The 21,793-nt window shown below is 41.8% G+C and overlaps 2 protein-coding genes across 9 annotated transcripts in view; both read left to right on the top strand.

The window, feature by feature from the left end:
* Positions 1–14,574, top strand: part of LIMA1 (LIM domain and actin binding 1) — a 79,518-nt gene extending 64,944 nt beyond the window's left edge. For 3 of the 5 annotated variants that reach the window (XM_014862868.3, XM_070494026.1, XM_070494025.1), the window contains exons 8-11: positions 2,707–2,764; positions 4,309–4,421; positions 10,316–10,449; positions 12,293–14,574. In XM_014862868.3, the coding sequence (XP_014718354.1) occupies positions 2,707–2,764; positions 4,309–4,421; positions 10,316–10,449; positions 12,293–13,301 (1,314 nt within the window). In that variant the 3' untranslated portion in view covers positions 13,302–14,574. The remainder of the gene's footprint in view (positions 1–2,706; positions 2,765–4,308; positions 4,422–10,315; positions 10,450–12,292) is intronic. The other 2 variants (XM_014862870.3, XM_070494028.1) reach the window with 1 other exon arrangement.
* A 3,109-nt stretch (positions 14,575–17,683) lies between these two features.
* Positions 17,684–21,793, top strand: part of CERS5 (ceramide synthase 5) — a 28,764-nt gene continuing 24,654 nt past the window's right edge. Inside the window, exon 1 of one of the 4 annotated variants that reach the window (XM_014862872.3) lies at positions 17,684–18,090. In XM_014862872.3, the coding sequence (XP_014718358.2) occupies positions 17,714–18,090 (377 nt within the window). In that variant the 5' untranslated portion in view covers positions 17,684–17,713. The remainder of the gene's footprint in view (positions 18,091–21,793) is intronic. The other 3 variants (XM_014862873.3, XM_044755794.2, XM_070494024.1) reach the window with 3 other exon arrangements.

Here is a 21,793-nt window from a genome sequence, read left to right as displayed (position 1 = left end):
CAGATTAATGGCTATAAAATTTGGATTTTAGAATAGAACAGGAAAAAATTAGAAAAATTAAATCACTTTGTTTTACAAAAACATATCACAAATGTATGTTGAAATAATAAGACAAAATTCTTGGCAGTAATGTGTTTCATAATCTTAAAATCATCAAATATATTATATACATCCTTGCAACAGTGGGTTCAGGCATTAGTCCCATGAGTCACATCTCAGATATCAAGTGAGTTCTCTCGATAGACTACCTGGTTTCCCCCTTTTTTTGAGGAAGATTAGCCCTGAGCTAACTACTGCCAGTCCTCCTCTTTTTGCTGAGGAAGCCTGGCCCAGAGCTAACATCCGTGCCCATCTTCCTCTACTTTATATGTGGGACAGCTACCACAGCATGGCGTGCCAAGCGGTGCCATGTCCGCACCAGGATCCGAACCGGCGAACCCCGGGCCGCTAAGAAGTGGAACATGCGCATTTAACCACCGCGCCACCGGGCTGCCCCCTCCCATTTCTTAAAGAGGGAGATTGTCTTAAGAATAACTGAGTAAATATGTTTGGAATTTTTCTTATATACTGTGAAAAAGAAGAGGGAAATATTCCCAGCATTGAAATCCCCTCATCTACTCTAGGAGCGTAGTTTGAGAAGGGATCATCTGGAAAATAATGCTTGGATTGTCCCTATATCTAATTTCATGTTTCCTTCTTTATTGTCTTCATGCTGATTTGAAACTGGAACTCTGAGCTGAACTGGAGGATCAGAACATTTTAATTATAGCTTAAAAGGGCATCAGTGAAACTGAATCACAAATTGGGGAGTGGGTGGAGAAGAAAGGAGATAAAGATAGTGCATAGTTTTCAAGCACACACTGCAGGTTCATAAACCCTTGGCTGCCTTAAAATTCGGAAAATTTTTCAGAGACACAGCTATCCTTTTGGCTGTTTGCCTGGCTTTTGTTAACCAATACCTAAAAACTATTTGAACTTCAGCTTGTTAGAAAAGGACATTTATGCTAGGGTAAACTTGCCTGAAATAGAATATTTTGTCAAGGTAATGTTCTTCCCTTTCTCCTCTTGTGAATGAATTTGTGCTTTCCTTTAATGAAATGTTTGAGCAAAATCTCACGTGCCGTCTCCTGGCTGTTCCTGCAGTGAAGTCATCTGGTTGGGCATGTCCAATGATGTCATGATTGGCCTTAAGATTACCTTGCAAGTTCAAGGTGACCAAATTTAGGGTGAGAGAAGAACATCCTGGGATGGATGCACCTATGAATTAATTAGCAAGAACTGAAAAGCTTTTTATGGTCACGCACAACTTTCAGAAAATTTATTTCATATCATTAAATGCAAGAATGCCTGAAGGTGATCATTCCAGTAGCTGCTCTGGCACTTAGTAAACACTTAGTAAATGTTGACTGTTATTATACTGGTTCATTTTATACCATGGCAGAATTCCTATAATGAAAAGAGAGGAGTGGAAAAACATGATCATGCTAAAGTTCAGGTGCTGTCAGCCAACAGCTTAATCTCCACTGTAAATTTATTCGGTACCTTAGACATCCTTATATACACACTCGGCATCACCCATAAAATCCCTGACATCTGAATGATAGACTATTACACGAAGAGTCTATTCCATATTGGGTCATCTATTGACCCTTCATGATTTTAAGTGTGAAGGGGAGGATACTAGGAAGGCCTAGGGGCCAGTAGAAAGGAGAGAAAGAGCTAGTAGAAAGTTCTTTTGTTTAAATTTGATGGCTTCTGGGAAAAAGATACACAGTTGGCCCTCAGTATCTGCAGGTTCTGCATCCAAGGATTCAACCAACCTTGGATTGAAAGGTCTACTATGCGTCTGGACTGACCATGTACAGACATTTTTTTCTTTTCATTATTCTCTACACAATACAGTATAACAACTATTTACATAGCATTTATATTGTATCAGGTATTAGAAGTAACCTAGAGATGATTTAAAGTAGAGAGGAGGATGTGCGTAGGTTATATGCAAATACTACATACACCATTTTATATAAGGGACTTGAGCATCTGTGGATTTTGGTATCCACAGATGGTCCCAGAACCAGTCCCCAGGGATACTGAGGGATGACTGTATGGGGAGGGATGTGTAGGATCCACAATCTTGTTAAACACTGCCATTCTGCAACTGGGATTAAAAAGTGAAACTAACCTTGACAATAATACCAGAGATTGGTTTTAGGTAAATTTGTTTTATAGCTTTCAAAAGGTGTTCTATACTGGCAAACTTGTTTCAGCAGATGTATTTGGTTGGGAAATAGGGAATTAGGAAATTAAAAGAATAAGAATAGTTCCTCTATGTAAAGACTATCTTGCCTTGGAGTGAGTTATGGTTATATGGTGAGAAGCTTTGCTCTCCCTGACAGGTTTTGTTTTACCTTTTTTTTTTTTTTTGTGAGTAGGTTATGGTTTGGAACTCCTTTTATAAAGGGAGATGATGCACACTTTTGGCAGTTGAGTGCAGTCTGTTTCTCCCGTTACTCTGTAATTGAGAGGCAAGTTAATATCCTCATAAAAGACATTTTGCTGCCTCTTGTTTAAATGCTCAGCTGTTCTGGGCCCTGTTATTTCCCCCAGGCAGCCAGTGACTGACTGGAGTCAGCAGGTTTTTATGACATTAACAGCAGTTTGCTCTTTTATTTTTAATGCGATTCTTAATCCCCTCCTTTTTTGTAGATTTCTGCAACTGAGAATAGCCTGGCAGTCCGTTCCACCCCTGCCGAAGATGACTCCCGTAAGCATTTGTTCTTAGATTTGGAGGGTGAGGTGGTTGTTCTGGTATTTGATTTGGGAGGTGTCCCCCTTGCTGCCAAGTGCTGGGAAAGTAACATGAAATCCAGTAATTTAGCTGATCAGATCTTTCACTTGATGTTAAATACTGATGCTTGAATACGCTTCGCACATTTCATGGCTTAGGGAGAAGTTAAATTCAATTAAATATGATTAACTTGGGGCAAACTGAATACTTTTGATGCTTCTATCATTGAACTTATTCTACCTCTTATACCAAACCTTTTCAGGGTTAAAGCTGTAAGAACTAATTTTGAAGTTTCATTTCGATAGAAGTTTGGCCAGAAAGAATTTTATTCATTTACAAGGAGAAAGAATTGGTATTTGAGTAACCTTTTAAAAATATCTTTTCCCTGCTTACCTAAATGTGTTCCATAGTCTGCCCTCTAGCCATATTCTAGAGATTTTCTTATTAGTGCTGAATTTGATCACCTTTTCATTCTATTTTGGAGTCATTTTGAACCTCACTTTTCCCAAGGACAAAAACCTTTGGTTTTTTTCTTTACTATGTCCACTGTTGATTCTGATTTTCAGTGTATTGTTTTTTAAACTATATATGGATTTCTAGCTTCTCCCCAGGTTATTAGTTTGCTAGACACCGAAAACTCAGTGTCTGAAGTAGAAGTATGAACGAAACAGGTCTCTAGTCAGCCCTCCCTTAAAATTTCACAGAGAAACTCTTGCTGCTTGAATCCAGGAACATTCCTTTTGCAATCATTTTGCTTGGAATAGAAATTTTTCTGAGTTTTGACTAGGTTGGCAAAACATTTTTTTTAAAAATAGGCCTAATCTTTTAGTCCTTTGTTGACTTAACTCTAGATTTTAAGGAATTCTTTAATGGTTCCTTGGTAGCTGTGTAACTGACTTTTCTGTGCCTTTTCTGAGTTTTCCACATAGTGAATGTATTGGCAGGAAATTAACTTATGCAGGTGACACGTCAATGATTATGAAAAAAACTTCATGGAGCCTTTTTCCATAATCTTCATTCATGGATATCTGCTATATGACTGACCAAAAAGACAATTTCAGATGACACACACACACACACACACACACACAGAGCCACACACACATGAATGCACAAGGTATGAAATTTCTGCCCTCATGTTCCCCTATTTTCCCAACTTCAATTGAAACACCCTAGAAAGAGTTATTGGGAGTGTTAACTACCAAGAAGTCATCAAAGACTATATATAGCCTTAAAAAATGACAAATACTACAGAGCAGAAATTTCCTTATATAAGCTGGTTTGGATTCCTGCTGTTTGTGGCAAAGGGAGAGAAAGTCTCCCAGCTGAGACCCCAATCTGTGAGAGAACCTAAGAGCATAGCTTTTAGCATTAGAATATTCTTCAACAGAGAAGCAGTGTTTTTGTTGGTGTTGAAAGGACTTGTCATTAGTGGAAGTGACTAAACTTTGTTTTGGAGAGGAACCTTTGCTGAAACTTCCCATGAGATAGTATAAAATGTCTTCCTTTTGTAACTCAAGCAGGTAACTCCCAGGTTAAGAGGGAAGTCCAGCAGCCTGTCCATCCCAAGCCACTAAGTCCAGATGCCAGAGCCTCCAGCCTTTCTGAAAGTTCTCCTCCCAAAGCAGTGAAGGTATGATGGCAATTTCTCTCCGAACCTTTAGACATTGGTTTACTGGCAGAGCTCATTGCACTTTTATCATTATGTTCATTCTAACCTGTTTTTGCTTTCCTGGGGGTGAAAATGCCAAATAAGGGCACAGTTAAGCCAGTCACTTTCCATGAAAATCTTGCTGTTTCTGCTCAGAGAAAACTCATGAAAGTTTTAAGAGAACCCAAAGTTAAAATAATTTGCTTTTTTTTTTAAGTCCAAGTTTATAAATCTGTGAATGAGTAAAAGCCCACAAAATGGGAAATATGAGAAATCTGTTTAACTAAAATCAGCCCATTGGACAGGAATGTGCAATGTCAACTTAAAGAAAGTGGCTCGCTGGTCTGAGGAACTTGATCATAACGTGATTGCTGGTTAGCATATTTAACAAAAACGTGTACATTCCACTGAGGGTTGGCCAGCCCATTTGCTGTAAAAATGGGCATTCAAGTAGCTCTTATTCTAGGGTATAACATGAGATATTAAGGAATGTACAAAATTCTTATACCTTAAAAAATTTTACTAAGCTGCTCAATCGATGGTCTCCTTTTATTCACCAATTTTTAAAAACAGTCTTTTCCCTTTCTATGAGCAAATATATAGTCCCATAAAAATAAACACAAAGCTAAAACAAATTCAACACCTATTTTAGGCTTATTACCTGACTTGTTTTAATTGAATGTTTTGCTAATGCTGTACTAATTTACTCATTTGGATTAATAACCAAACATACCCACATTTCTTTAGTGTCTTTCTCCTCTGGTGCTCTCTTAAATAACCAAGTTTTATTTCAAAAGTTTTAACATTTGAGACAAACTCAATAGGTAGAATGAGTTTTAGGGTTGTATACACTGCCCCAGCCTCATGCACGCATCTGCCATGCTTTATCACTTAACAGTGGGCATGATTGGTCCCTTGGTGAAAGTTCTGGTGCACAAAAAGGATGAAGAGAAGAGGATGTAGGTTAGAGTTTGGAACAAAAGAAGGAAAGAGGAGAAGCCAGGATTTAAGGATGGATTTTTAAAATGGAGAAGTGAAGAAGGTAATCATGAAAATTATAAAGAAAGCAGAGATTTTATGAGGAGAGTAAGATTTATTGAATAGGAACAAAAGGTGAAGAAAGTAGCAAGAGAAAGCAAGTAAAGGCAGAAAGAACTGAGTTACTATGATTGAATCTGCGCATGTAGTCAACATGACCCTCTCTTCTGGCCTTCATGGTCTGCTGATGCTGTCATCACACTTTTTCCCCCCAGTATTTGGAATCCAACAAAGTAGCAAATGCCATGGGGTTAATTTCCTCTCCAGCAGCAACCCTGCCCAGATGTAAGTCCTGGGGTTGCGGTTCTGGTTCAAGAACAGCTAGCAAATCTGACTTGGCCATGGATTCTGTGTGACTGAGGGACTAGGGAAATGCTGTGGCTAATCTAAAAACTAAAATCTGTTCTTGAGTATATTTGAATTCTCAGCCCAGTCTTGCTTCCCTCCTTCAACTGCCAGGCTAGACCTCCTGGTGTACTGGGTTGGACCTTCGAGATCCCTCCTGATTCAAACTGCAGGGTCTGAGCTTATGAACAATGTGCGAAGGAATTCACCTCACTTAGGTCTTCGTGGCATACCAGGGAGAGGAGATGGAGATAAAGGTCCCTCTGCACCTGCCCCAGACCCTTGCCTACTTCTTTGTCCATGGTCACTCAGCAGTAGAATGCAGACTTGTTTTCACCGGACATACACCTCAGGTTTTGAACATTGTATAAAAACTGGAGTAAACTGGCCTGGCTCCCTATATTTGCTTATGGTCCAAAGCTCAAATGGTTGTGGTACAAAGCCTGAGATGGGACCCAGTCACATCACACTTTTATTTAAGGGCAGTTTATTTTCTCTTCTTCAAAGTTACCCTTTCCTTTCTGCAGGTATATAGACACTTTAGTAAGTGTTTATGGGAAGACCTGCTGGCGTAACTGGTCTCGTGGCTATAGATCATGCAACAGAAGTTGTTTCTACATTTTGGGAAATTATATACAGCTAAGAATAGACTTGTTCACTTGGAGTAGATTTTTAGATCCCACACATCCTGGAAAAAACTATTCTGTACTGCCTGTCTGTCTGTTATTGAAAATAGGACATCTAAGGTAAAGCCTCAATTCATTTCAAATTTTAGCTTAATAAAACATAGGAAAACGATACTGGTTTTACAAGTAAGGATTTTGTGTATTTTGAACACTGGCCAGATAGCTGAAATAGAGTTTCACAGAAATCCAGGGGAAGGATTAAGGCTGCGCAGAGCCAGCCCAACTATTTACTGTGTGGTGAAGAATCTCAGTGTAATTACCTAGATATTTTGCACAAATTGGAAGGAGGGCATGAAAGGCGTTTTGTGATGTTCTATCTGAGGAATGGAGGCCTGACATGATGCAGATTTTTTCTTCTGATTGCACTATCTAAAGGCTAGTTAGCTTCACTGCCTGTTGCCAGCTGCTGCCTCCTCCCTTACACACATATATACCCCAACCAGAGCCGTCATTGGACTGAAAAATATATATAAGACAAGAGGGTGAAAGAATGTAGATGAAGTCATGCAAATTTATTGGAAAAATAACTTTCAATAGATGATCAACAGAAGGCTTATGAGATCCCTCATATGGGAAAGACATGACAGTGTTTATGGACATCAATTATTTATAGGTTACTTCATTCCTGTGTATCCCAAAGATATTATCTACATATTTTAATTTGAAACAAAGTGAAGACTGTAGTTTGTTCAAAGTGCTCTAGTGAGATTATTCTCCTTTGGGTTAGCATCTGCTCTCTTCCCCAAAGAGTTTCCTTTAGTTATGGAAATTTAACATTCCAGGACAATTTAGAAAATGCTCTATTGATTTGTGAGTCGGGAGTTCCAAGTTTTAATTTTAATTCTGTTACCGATTGTGTGAGCTTTGATAAGGCACCTGACATTCTGGTGCTTTAGTTTCTCCATGTGAAAAATGATGAGGGAGGGGAGAGGAAAAAACATCTTACTAACTGAAAAAATATATTGTAAAGATAAAAAATGTTAACATTCTGATATTGGCAGTGTTTTAAACATAGCTGTGCCAAGTCTGAGCATGCCATGAAGGCATGGGCAGGATGTACTCCAGGCCTACCATAATGGTCGAGATTTCTGGGCACTGACTATGCTTCCTGTTGTCTGAATAGACATGGGGGCAATTACAGAAACGTGGCTGAGAGCCCAGGACAAAGGAAATAAAGGGAAGGCACAGCGCAGCCACTTTGACTTGGCATTATACCATGTTGGGATCCTCTTGTCTTTATGAAACTACAAGGGCCCTTGGGCAGCTGCTGCATAAACCTTAAATAATATTGAAAAGGGTTGTAAAAAATGAATAGGAGTAATGGGAATCTGGTAGGTCTCGCTAGTTAGAAGCTTGTGGTTAGTCAGATATGTGAGTTAGCAGTCTATTAATTTGATGTTAGGGAGGAGGAATGACTTTTCACTTGTGTGGGTGAAGACTCCATTCGAGAGAGAGCTGTTGTGGCTCAGATGTGGGAGGTAGTAAGACACTAAAGAATCATTAATGAGACACTCCTTGTGTGGGTGAAGACTCAGAAAAGCTCTTTCTCCTGAGCTGGGATATATTCCAGCCTCAGGCAGATACGAGTGAGGCTGGTTTTACCACAATTAGCAGAGTTACTTGAAAAAGAAAGAAAACGTTGGTCTTATTCTTGGATCTGAGGCTATAACTGAGTTTCAGCTTAGGTTCGGTAAAGCGCTCCAGGGCACGCTAAATGCTGTGTATTCATTGAAGGTTCCTGTTTGTCTCTTCCAGCTTCTGCTTCCTGCTCCTGGTACCTAATTTCTGCTCCTGCCTTCCACTTTCCTCCTAATGTGAGCTCAACTTTCAGCTTTCTCTCAGGTTCTCCTTTCTATTCACTGGGCTGCATCCTTCTCCTCCAGTGTGTCCTCTCTGTGTGTTTGTAATGAAGGAGTGCTTCCTAGGGCCTCCATTCCCCTTAGTAGAATAATATCCATTTCCTCTTATACCATGTGAAATTTCTGTCTTCTGCTGTCTTTACTGATCAGAGTGAATACTTATTCTCTGAAGTCAAGTATTAAAAATAGAGAATCCACCCTGCAGCTGAAAAAAAGATTTTCATTCTGATACATACATTTGTCCTATTACTTTTACATCACGTGAATTGTGATTTGTACAGGCTCTCTCCAATGGCTTCAACTATACTCTTATACCCAAATTTTGTTCTGCATTTTAATGTATGTCCTGCTTACTAGACAAGGACCTAGTCCTTTTAGAGAAAACCTAACTAAAACTATGCAAGGATGTGTCCACTTAGGTCCTATCTTGTTGGAAGTATCCATATAAAAAAAAAAGAATTCTGAGCTCCAAATAATGCCTTAATTACTCCCAACAGCATTCAATACAATAATATTTGATCACATTTAAACGCTTCTCTCATGCTTGGTAAACTAGGTTGTAGCGTGTGGTCTTAGGACTCTACCCCTAGGCGTGGAGGGAAGTGCTTTAACCATTTCCATTCAGTTCCTAAATCCCTGGTTGCTATTTGGGAGTTTACCACTAATTTTATTAAACTCCCTTTCATAGCTCTTTCCCTTTACTTCCATTTTAGGTCCATTTTCTACTCTCAATTCCTGTTCAATCTACTTGGAAAACCATTCCTATGTTTGCTTCACCTCCTAGTGAATCATGTGGCAAGCGAACCAGCAGTCTGAATTTTTTATGGGTCTATTTTTGTTTTTTTTAATCAAAATTCTATCTTGCCCGTTACCTGGTTTATTTTAGGCTTACCTTAACCGTTCAGGTCCTGGGCCTTGGGACTCATTTGCATTATTTACCACCACACTGGTCTTGGCAGCAAAGGGGCCTCCAAGGTGCCTATGAGAGCTTCCCAGTCACCTTAACCTGAGCTGCTTCTGCATTTTCTGGCTGAGGTGTTTCTGCTGGGGCAAGTCCAGGGATTTTTTACCCCTACCCCTAACCCCACACCTAGTTGCCATGTAACCACTTCTTATCATGTAAAAACTTATAGTTTTGGAATTCTGGCTTCTATCAGTGCTTTCAGCAGAACATAAAATAGCAGTTACTTTATGTTCTTTAGGATTGGGTTGACCTGGTAGAACAGCTGTGCTCACCTCACCCTTATTCTGCACTTTACGTTCATGAATTCCCAGTCTGTTATAACCTCCTACTCCCGATTACATTAGTTTTATTCTCCACTGGTTTTTAAAAAGATTATAGAACCTATAGCTTTATTGTGCTATGCCTTCTTCTGGAGCCCTAATGAAATAGTTTGTATCCCTTTTAAATTATTCCATTTATATGTCAGTTCTGACTTATTTAAAAATATTATGCCTAGATGATTGAACAAGTCAAGATTATAAGCAGAGGAGACTAAAAGATGCTTTATCAAAGTGTCTTTTCCTAATGCTCAAAGCCAATCTGTTCTTATAAAAGTCTGTCCTGCTTTTACTTGGCACTTGAATCAAACAATCAAACTTCTTTCTTCTGTGTGTGATGACATTTTCCCCTAATTTCCTATCTGTGGAAATGTTTTATGTGTACTTTTGTGTGTGTGTTGTGGCTGTCTGAGCCTTTCTCTGCAGTCCAGCCCTAGTTCCACCCATCCTCAGTGGCTGCTACACTTAGGGCAGCCAGACAACTTGGGAAAGGAATTCAGGAGAGCCTCTTGGCTTTAGAATCTTAGCAGGTTTAGTGTTCCTATGAGAATTGACAGACCAGGTAAGGGAGCCCTTAGATAACTAAGTAAATCCCAGGGCCCATCTCAGCAGAGTATTAACTCATCACTGCCTTTCCTAGTTAAAGTTGTCCTTTTCCTTCTCTTAGAAGTTTCAGGCACCTGCAAGAGAGACCTGCGTGGAATGTCAGAAGACAGTCTACCCGATGGAGCGTCTCTTGGCCAACCAGCAGGTGTTTCACATCAGCTGCTTCCGTTGCTCCTATTGCAACAACAAACTTAGGTCAGCCATCTCTCTGTATAGTTGGAGCTCTGGAGGGAGTCTTTGGCTTCCAGAGCACGGGTACTAAAAGCTGTCATGCTAATAGTGTGCTGTTAAAGGCCCTTAAAAAAAGTGAAAAGTACCATTTAGTGACAAGATTTCATATCAAATGGTCATGGTATTTGAAACTTCTTGGTACACTTATATGTTAATTTACATGTTAGGACTGAAGCTTAAACCATATGGGTTGCAGGTAAAACCCCCTGTGACCTAATTTAGTAGAATGTTTTCCCCTGGGATCATAGAATCATAAAGTTATGAAATCTCAAGAAGATACTTGTCTAAACCTTTACTTCAAAACATCCCGAGCACTGTGTAAATGGCAATAATAGCAATAATAATAGGCTGTGAAGAGCTTGTATTTTTCTCTATGTTGCTTCATTTTATTTCTGAGAAAATAATTATTATATATCATTTCTTCCAAGTAACTCAAAATATGGATATAAATGGCAAATTGGGGGAAATATTCCATATTAGCTTATTTGAATCATAGAGTCTTAGAGAAAGAAGTGACCAGGATGTCACTTCCTCCAGCTTTCCTTCCAGAGCAAGCACCCCTTCTAAAATACTTTTGGAAGATGTCCTGGAATCTGTGTGACACTTCTGTGGGGGTTGGTTCCTCACCTCAGCTGGTCCCAGTGTTAGATAGCTCTAGCTCAACAATGTTCCCTTCTATTGAGCCAAAATGTGCCTCTGTAACTTCCATTCATTGCTGCTTTTTCTGCCCACTGTATTAATTTTTTTCGCCAAAGCACATTTTTCTAAATTTTTATTTTTCTTCTGTGGAAATGCTGTTGTTTTTATACCCCCTTTAAAATTTGTTACCCTGAGCCAGCCCTGATGGCCTAGTTATTAAAGTTTGGCACTCTCTGCTTCGGCAGCCCAGGTTCGCTTCTCAATCGCAGAACCATACAACCCGTTTGTCAGTTGCCGTGGCAATAGACGTTAACTCAGGGTGACTCTTCCCCTGCAAAAAAAGACTTAAAAAAAAATTTGTTACCCTGCAAGTAACACCAAATCTCCTAAAGGCTTGTCTAGCACTGACACTGCGAAGATTTCCTGGCTACTTCTCACTGCTCTCCTATGACCAAAGCTTACTGTTATTCGGTCAGTAGCATCTATTGAGTGCTACCCAATTGCAGAGCATTATACCCATTCCTGTAGAGATGTGCTTTTAAATTATAACATAAATGGGAAACTAGAAGGAAAAGATTCAAAGGAATATCATTACAAATAGTTAGGTTATAAAAACTTAGGAAATATATGAGTGATCAGGGCTAGGTAGGATTCCTTAGGGAAGATTTCCTGGAAGAAGTAATTTTTTTTAACAGTTTTAACAGAGGGGAGTGAAATCATTTGAAAATGGGAGCATGTACCAGGTGGAAGAAGTTCTCGTGAAGGTTCAGGCCTGAGAGTGAGCATGTGATCTATAACAATAATAAAACAAATGTGCTTGGGGCCCACCCCGGGGCCTGCTGGTTAAGTCTGGCACGCTCCACTTTGGTGGCCCAGGTTCAGCTCCCAGGTGTGGACCTACACCACTCGTCAGCAGCCATGCTGTGGCGGTGCCCCACATACAAAATAGAGGAAGACTGGCACAGATGTTAGCTCAGGGTGAATCTTCCTCAGCAAAAAAACCCCCCACAAATGTGCTTAAAAGGAGAATCCTGGGTGATTGATATGCTTTTTAAAGATATTTTTCGACACATCGTCTATAAATACTGGAATTGCCAGTTTTAGCCTGCTGGTGTAAATAAGAGTGCACAGATTTGTTAACTTAATGCTCTTTTTCTTTTAACAACAGTCTAGGAACATACGCATCTTTACATGGGAGAATCTATTGCAAGCCTCACTTCAATCAACTCTTTAAATCGAAAGGCAACTATGATGAAGGTTTTGGGCACAGACCACACAAGGATCTGTGGGCAAGCAAAAATGAAAACGAAGAGACATTGGAGAGACCAGCCCAGATTCCAAATGCAGGGGAGACCCCTCAGAGCCCAGGGATAGAAGATGCCCCCATTGCTAAGGTGGGTGTGCTGACTGCAAGTATGGAAGCCAAGGCCTCCTCTCAGCCAGAGAAAGAAGACAAGCCAGCTGAAACCAAGAAGTTAAGGATCGCCTGGCCGCCCCCCACTGAACTTGGCAGTTCAGGAAGTGGCCTGGAGGAAGGGATCAAAGTATCCAAGCCCAAATGGCCTCCTGAGGATGAAATCAGCAAGCCTGAAGCTCCTGAGGATGTAGATCTGGATCTGAAGAAGCTAAGACGATCTTCTTCACTGAAGGAAAGAAGCCGCCCATTCACCGTAGCAGCTTCATTTCGAACCGCTTCCGTCAAGAGCCCCAAAACCTTGTCCCCGCCTATCAGAAAAGGCTGGAGCATGTCAGAGCAGAGTGAGGAGTTTGTAGGAGAAATAGCAGCAGAGACGAAACAAGTGGAAAATGCCAGTGCCTCTGAGAAGAATGGGAGTGTGGGAAAAACAACCTGGCAAAAAAAGGAATCTAAAGGAAGGGAGGCGGGGAGGAGAAGTAAGGAAGTTCATGGTTTGGAGCTGGGGAGTGAGAATCTAACAGAACATGGTGCAGACTTAGATGACGATGATAGAAACCTTCTCAAACAGCAGTCTCCACTAGAACCCAAGTCTCCAAATTGGTCCAGATTTGCAGACAGCGCCTCCACGAAAGAGTTCACTACCCAGAATCAGAAATCCCAGGATGCGGGATTCTGGGAGGGAGAAGTAGTCAAAGAGCTGTCTGTGGAGGAACAGATAAAGAGAAATCGGTACTATGATGAGGATGAGGATGAGGAATGACAAATTACAATGGTGCTGGGCCTTAAATTTATGTTAGTGTTAGTGAGCCACTGCCCTTTATCAAAGTGATGCACGTAAACAGATATCTTAGCATGAACTGTAATTTATGTGGAAGTATCTTTGGAAAAGAGTTCTTGCTTCAAAAAATCCCATACTGCAGCTTAAGTGAATCAGTTCTAAATATGAGAGATAACATTACTTAAATCTTCTATTTTAGCAATGATGATATGCATAAGTGCTTTGAGGTCTTATGGGAGGGAGAGAATATTCCAACTGATGTAGTTCAGATTCCACTGTATTCCCAAAAGGCTGTGTGAAAATAGACAGATGATTAGTAGTACATTGTTACACTGAAAATTCAACTATGGAATTAGGGAACATGCAGAAGGGATTCAGGGGCCTAAACATTATGACTGAATGCACTTTAGTATAAAGGGCACAGTTTATATATTTTTAAATGAATACCAGTTTAATTGTTTAGTATTCATTTGTTGAGATCAAATATTTAGTCGTTTAAAAAAATTTTTTTAGGTTAATTTTCTTACTCTGATATATATGAGGAATTTATTGCTTTGCATCCTGCTCTCTAAATCACATCCTGAACTGGATTATTGGGATAGAACACAACCATCTTTTTGGAGCACCCTGTGGTGCTGGGAGAGATCTACTGTCTCCCAGATAAGCTATGGTATTTGCCAATGAGTTTGACTACACCCCAAGTGATTGCTTTTTTCTCTGGTGGTATCTGTGCTGCTCATAATTTACTGAAAGCTGCAATATTTTTACAAGATCTTTTGTACTGCTGTTTGCCATGTTGCATGTTAGAGCAAAGTGAGGCATTTAAAGGAGGAATAACAGAAACAAACGCCTTAAACCACTTGAGCTCAGATCCCCAAACCCTATATTCCACTTCTGATGTCCCCTTTCTGGGACACTAGTTTTTTAATACTTCATCAGCTCAGAAATGTATTGATTTTTATGGCAGACAGTTTCCCCGGGGTGCAATTAAACCAATTATAGGCCTTTTGGGGGGTTGGTTTTCTAGTATTAAGGCTTTGGAACATTATAAACTTGAGTACATTTGTTGTACATAATTGATACTTCAAATCATGTGTCGGGGAGACAGGTGTTTTAAGCCATAGGCTTTTCTTTGTACTGCATTTTTAGAAATTTAGCTCTAATATTTTTTAGAGATGTAAAATATTCTGCTTTCTTACAGTCTTGCTTAGTCTGAAACATTTTTATTCAATAAAGCTTTTAATTTACATTTGAACATTTCAATGTTCCTTTTCCATTATTATTTTCCTTTGTTACAGTCTGTCAGACCTACTTTTTGCCTTAGCAGTTTGGGAAAAGACAAATGGGTCTAAAGTGTGTTAAGTGAAGTGCTATGGATACATCTCACCATTAGGTGGTGGTGTTGGGCTGATCTTGGACCTTCATCCTCCTAAAGAAAGACAAATTTTTCTTGAAAATTAAAAGCAGCTTTCTCTTTGGCAAGAGAATTAGCGTGTACATTCAAAACAAGCTGTTTGTTTTACCAATTCAAAATCCAGTGGTGATTTTTTATTGTTAATTGTACTCAACATGTAATAATTCGCCGTACAATTATACCTAACATGCTAAATAGAATTTTCAAATCCCTCTGCTGAAAATGGGCTTGTTTTCCACTCTGGGCAAAGGCATAATTGGCTGTTTGATTTCCTTGCCTATGAGGAGCAACTGCCCCAATTGTTAAGGCACTTTTTTTTTCTTTTTAATGGCACTGTGGGAGTGTGGATTTTCTTGGAGATAGGCATGCTTTTTGAGTCATCTGTTACATTTTCCAGGGTCAGTGTGTGTTCCAGGGTCTTGCCTGGTCTTCTGAGTGGATGGCAGGTTACTACCTTCTGCTCTTGGCCCCACGACAGGCTCAAGTCATTTAGAAAGCCCTGTTCCCTGAACAGTTAATCCAGAAGCTCCTGCTGACATTCATGAAATATCCAATCCTGGCTTGAGTTTAGCTACCTTAACTGTGTGACTCACTGCTACTCTAACTCGCCCACATGGTACTCATCATATCTATTGACTTTATACAAAAAAGCCTGAGTGCTTACAGCCAGCATTTATGGAGATCAGTGGAGTACGTCACCACATATCAGGTACGTGGGGACTGAGATGACCCTTAGAAGAAAGCTTTTATATGCCTTTCAAGGGCTAAGACAGACATATTATAGGTACAGAAGGACTAGTGCTATAATCAATATAATAAAGAATGTCCTTAGCGAGAGATGACCAGATAACACTAAACATTCTTAGAGAACAAAATAACCTACAGCCAAACAAAAAGTGTTTATTCTCACAGCTCTCTGAACGAAGGCAGCTTGTTCCAATTGGCATGTCAGTGGTGGCAATAGGATGATGTGAGTTTTTCTCTTTGAAGCAGGAAAAGGGGCCAGCTTGGGACCTGAGATGGTTATGGAGACTGTTTATGATTGCTCCAGGGCCAACCTAGTTCCACCAGCTTCCTGGTCAGATCACTCCTGGCCAAAGGGAAAGCTGTACCAAAGTTCACTTTCATGATATTTCATCAGCAATCCTAACAGCTAAGAGTTGTGAAATGGTATGAATGTGTTTTTCTGGGGCTAGATCTTGAGATCCAGACCATTGTGTGCTGGTTCCTGCATGCCAAGTTAGCGTGTTCTCTCTTCCTTGGGACTCTGATTTGAATTCCCATAGGATCAAGGAGCTTACTTCTTTTAAAATGTATCTTGAGGGGCCGGCTCCGTGGCCGAGTGGTTAAGTTCGCGCGCTCCCGCTGCAGTGGCCCAGGGTTCTGATCCTGGGCGTGGACATGGCACCGCTCATCAGGCCACGTTGAGGCGGCGTCCCACATCCCACAACTAGAAGGACCAGCAACTAAGATATACAACTGTGTACAGGGGGGGTTTGGGGAGATGAAGCAGGGAAAAAAAAAAGATTGGTAACAGTTGTTAGCTCAGGTGCCAATCCTTAAAAAAAAAATGTATCTTGAATATAGGTTGGTTACCATTAAGCCATTGCTGGATTTGGACAAAAAGGGCTTTAGGCAGTGATTCTCAGACCAGCAGCAGTGGCATCTCCTGTGGGTTTGTTAGAAATGAGAAATGCATATTTATGGGCCCTAGCCTGAACCTCCTGAATCAGAATCTCTTTGGGTGGAGCCCAGAAAACCTTTAGCAAACTCTCAATGTGGGAGATGGGACAAGCTAATGTCTGAGCTAGGGCACACTGAGGTTTGAGAGCCACTGAGTTAAAGTAGACCTTCTAGTTTATATCCTTAGGTTGGCTCCTTTTTTCCCCTTCTTCCTCTCCCTTTGAAATTCTCTAACTTCTGGTCTAAGCGTGTCTTACTAGTTATAGAGTTACTTTATCTGCCCTCGGACAAGAGGTAGAGATTTAGTTCTTTTAATCTTTTTTCAGATCTGTCTAGTTAGCCAGTGGTAATTAACCTTGTAGCCAGGTTTTAACAGATAGCACCCAGGGTTCAGGGTTCTCCCGCAGCTGAGGGACAATGGAGAGTTTAGCCATTTGACTGTTCCTAGTCTATGGCTCCCATCCCTGTTTATGCAGGTCCACAAAAGATTTCAATGTGGAAACCTAAAAGTAAGGAAGTTTATAGGATAAAGGCTCAGGGTTCTGCAGTCTAGAGACTTTCTAGCTCAGAAGCCCAGCTCTACCACTTATCTATATAACCTTGGACAAGCTGCTTGACTTCTCTGGACCTCAGTTTACCCATCCATAAAACAGTAAATAAAACAATACCTACTTCATAGGGTGATGGAGTTAACCTGTGTAAAATGTTCGGTGCAGTACCTAGCACATAGTAAACTTCATTAAACATTGGCTATCATTTATTCTCCTTTTTCTTTTATATTTTCCTTTGGATGATATCCTTTGTATATCTTCCATTTCCTTTTCCCCATGAGAATAAAAGGATTTTTAAAAGTCCACTTTAAGGGATAAAACAGTGAAAGGGGGTTGAGATCGCGAAGTGGCACTAACTGAAGAAAAGGTTGGGAGCGGAACACTGGTGATGGAGGCGGCGGCGGGACCAGCTGAGACGCAGAGAGAAGCCCGAGCGAGAGCGGGGCTGGGTGTAGAGAAGTATGGCCTGCCTTGGAGCGGGAACAGCTTCGGCTGGGCACGGAAAGAGGAATGTCCCGGTAAGGGAGCTGGGCCTGAAATACGGGGTGTGGTCGTAGCCGGACGCGTGAGGGAGCAAGGAGGAGAAGCGCGGCCGAAGCCGGTAGGAAAAAAGGGCGGCGCCAGCGTGGAGGGCCTGGGGGGTGGGGCCGGGGCGTGGCGCCGGGGGCGTGGCCAGGATTGGGGGCGGGGTTCCAAGGAAAGGCGGCCCCGGAGACTGCGGTGAGGGAGGTGCGCGGGGAGGTGAGATGGGCGGGGAAGAGGCCGGGCCCTACGGAGGAGGCGGGCTGAGATGCGCGGGGAGCAAGAAGGGGCCGGAAGGGGGTGGCCGCCAGTCCGGCCCCGCCCCGGGGCCGCTTCCCGGCGGGTTCCGTTGGCTGCGGCGGCAGCTGAGGCTGCGGCGGCAGTGGCCGCAGGGCGGGCGTAAGATGGCGACAGCGGTGGCGGGAGCCCTGGGCCTGCTGTGGGGCTGGCTGTGGAGCGAACGCTTCTGGCTGCCCCAGAACGTGAGCTGGGCCGATCTCGAGGGCCCGGCCGACGGCTACGGCTACCCGCGGGCCCGGCACATTCTCTCGGTGTTCCCGCTGGCGGCGGGCATATTCTTCGTGAGGCGGCTCTTCGAGCGGTGAGAGCCCCTGAGCGGGCGGCGCGGGGAGCCGGGGGCGCGGGCTGGGGCGGCTGCGCGGGGGAGGCCGAGCACCGGAAGCAGAACTGCAGGGAACGCCCGGAAGCAGGGGTCTAGGGGAGCGCGGGCCGCCGCGCGGATGCTCAGAGGGTGGCCGAGGTGGTCGTGGAACCTAGGTAAACACAGGGATTTGGCGCGTGGGCACGTGAAAGAGAGAGTCGAGGGGCTCGCTGGGCCCATTCAGCTTTAGATCCCGGAGGTGGCTTGGGGGGTCCTATAGGCCTCCTCCCAATCTCCAAGGATTCTACAGACGAGGAAACAGGTTGAGTGTGAGCTGCGGCCGAGACCTGAAGCGAGGAACAAGAAAGGGCCACACGAGCCAGAGCTAGTTGTGGCCGTGGGAGCTGAAGGGTCCACGCAAGACCCAGGCTTTCCAAGCCAAAGGAGCGGGTTCATGGGAATCTAAGATTTGTGAGGATGCTGGTTTCTGAGAGTTGAAGGGAACAGGATTAGTTAGGCCCTAAGCCTTGGTTTGTCATTTTATGAACATCTGTGTGTATGTATATATCTATGTGTCTGTGTGTATGTATGTCAATGAAATTCCGCCAGAGCCCTTAGGAGAGTAGAGATCTCATAGAAGTAGGGTGTGGTGGAGCCTGAGGCTTCCAAAGTATGGAAAGCTTGTCAGATGAGTTGCAGAACAGGCCTTGGAAGCCTGAGGTGGAAGGAGGAGCCGTCATCTTGAAAGGATGGAGAGCTTCAGGGCTTATTAGAGGACAGCTGTATTGAGCCAGCGTCTAAGTCAGTGTAGCAGAATCGCAACATACTTTGTCGGACCACGTGTTGTTGGTAAAAGTGATTTCACTTTTCTTTGAAGGAGTAGATTGTATCTGCCGTCAAAGATAAAGATATGCACTGAGGACAACATGGTGATTTTGTAATGTGGATTTATAGCTGTGAGTGATTTTGATCAAGTCTACTCACACTTCAGGGAAAGAAACTTCTTTCCCCATAGGTCTCAGGTAATGAGGATGGCACTTTTGACATCTTGTGTGCATTTGGACATTATCTAGAGCAGGATTGCCCTTTCTAGGATGGGAATATAGTGCAGATACAATAATCTGTTACTCTCTGGAAAATTAGGATTATCTGTTTTTGGATTACTTCTTTGATTTACCTGCTATTTCTGACACAGAAATCTTGCAAAAAATACTTGTTATATGTAACTAGCTAGTAACTAACTGGTCATTCATCCATGCATTCTTAGTGCTTGTATATTGTCATCACAGTGCTCTGGAAGACATTCAAGAGCAAAAATAAAGAATCAAATGAAACCCAAAGCTCTAAATGCCTTTTCTGGGTCCTTGCGAACTTAGTGCCGCAGTTTTTAAGTATAGTCCTTGTATTAAGTATTCTTGTGGCAGAGGCACAAACCTCTTCTCTCTCTTAGGGGTAACCTAGATCCAGGTACTTTCCACCTTAACCTCTGTATATGAGGGCTGAAAAAAGAGAAGGACAATGTAATAAGTAAAAAGGAAAATATACAGTTCAGGACAGGAAAAAAGAAGTTCATTGTCCTAGGAAAAGAATCTCTGCTTCTCATATAAATATATACCAATATGGAAATTTCTCCACATTAGTGGTAAGAGGAAATAGCTTGCTTGTAAACACTCGTTTTATATAAACTTACGTATATCTTCAGATTTCCAAAGAGTTCCCCCCAGATAGCTGAAGACATATATCCCCTGGCAGAGCCACTGGAAAAGATCCTTTACCTGTGGGAATTCTATCTGAATGTTTCTATGGTGCTCCAGTGTCAGGGGAGAGGGGGTGGATGGGAACACTGAGCTGAAAGCATTCTAGTATATTTCTTGGCTAGTAAGGACAGGTACCTTGTTCATCCTGTATTTGGTCTTAGGAAGGTTTAACTCTAGAAGCGTTCTTGCTGTTTGGTTTCTCTTCAAGACCTAATACCTTAGTTAGCAATAGAATTGGCTGCTGGATTACCAGTTCTTCTTTTACTGTGCTAGTCTTGCATAAAGGTAATAGAAGCCACTCTTAAAGTATAGTAAAAGATATATCAGAAATATTGGTACAGTTAGTCATCTCTCCTACATTTTATCATTTCTCAAATCCCACCTACTTAGGTTCTAGAAGCAATTCATGTAGTAATCATGGACTGTAAGAGATACAACCCCAGCCTCCTGTTACAGACAATAAACTAAGGCTTAGAAGCATCCTGCAGCTTTAAGGAGGTTGCATACTCACCTGAGGGAGAAGCTAGAACTAAGATCCAGATCATTTTCCCCAGCCTCATGCTCTTTCCACTGTATGATGTGGCCGTCTTTCCTTAACCCCCTTTCAAGGGTTAAGATTTAACCTCCTATTCCCAGTTCCTAGGATTTGGAAAACAAATCCATGCTCATCTTGTTCTTGGTTATTTACTATAATGTGCTTGGGGGGCGGCCCCATGGCCAAGTGGTTAAGTTCACGCGCTCTGCTGCAGCAGCCCAGTGTTTCGCCAGTTCGAATCCTGGGCGAGGACATGGCACCGCTCATTAGACCATGTTGAGGTGGCATCCCACATGCCATAACTAGAAGGACCCACAACTAAGAACATACAGCTATGTACCTGGGGGCTTTGGGGAGAAAAAGGAAAAAATAAAATCTTAAAAAAGATAAAAATAAAAATAATGTGCTTGACTTGAATTTTCCTTTTTTTTCATTGCAAATGTTCTGCATATTTTAGTGTCTTACACTATGTCCCATGACAAATTATCTCTATTTGTATTGTTTTAAGAATGTCCCAAAGAATAAATGTAGGGTTTTAAGTTCCCATATTCCCTGGAAAACAGCAGCCTCACCTGACAGGGATGACTTGAAAAGCCACCTGACCATAAATAAAGTATTTAGCTAACTATTTTGCTAAAGAACTGTGGGTGGGAGATTATTACCTACCAAAGAACAGGGGCTTTCTTCTGTGGGCCTCTGCTGACTGGCTGCATTGTAGTGGCCTGCACCTTGCAAACTGCTTCTGGTGTAGCTTGTGGTCAATACTTTCCAAATGTTTGAGAGGGGTTCACCCTCCTCTACTGAGAAACTCAGAGGAGTAACCAGAATGTAGATGTTTAACCTGAAATAGATGTTTGTCTTGACTGAGAAAGAAAAAACTATAATTCCTTTGTTTCGGTTAAATTTCACTATACTATATTTACATGTGCACCTTTCTACAGCTTCTCTCTCTTTTTCCCCTCCCCCCACATATAAATTCATGCTACCTATACCTGTACAGAGTACCCTGTACCCTCTCAAAAGAGAGATGAGAAACTCTTCCATCTGTTTTTTAAAACTTCTTTTAATATTATGTTGATAATTGAGATCTGAGAGAAAGAGTGGTGCAAGCTAGGTCTGCTGTGTCTTACTTAAATTGGATCTTAAGATATTTTATCTTAAAGATAAAATTGTTTGAAATTTACTATCTGGTCCCTTGAGCACTTGCTCCTTGGGATCAGGTGGGAGCTTGAGACTTAATAGTGACACCATCAGAGCTATATAGGCTCATTTGTTTTGAATATGGTATTGCAATACGAGCTTTATGTTGCCAGAAGAAAATTACTTTGTGAATTATACAGGAGCTAGATTAGAACTCTCCTTGCTGCTTATTCATTATTCCAATCCCCTCTTCTCTCTTGTTACTTCCAAG

The sequence above is a fragment of the Equus asinus genome, chromosome 22 (assembly GCF_041296235.1).
Source record: "Equus asinus isolate D_3611 breed Donkey chromosome 22, EquAss-T2T_v2, whole genome shotgun sequence".
Classification (NCBI taxonomy): Eukaryota; Metazoa; Chordata; class Mammalia; order Perissodactyla; family Equidae; genus Equus; species Equus asinus.
This window is presented reverse-complemented; position numbering and strand designations above follow the sequence as displayed.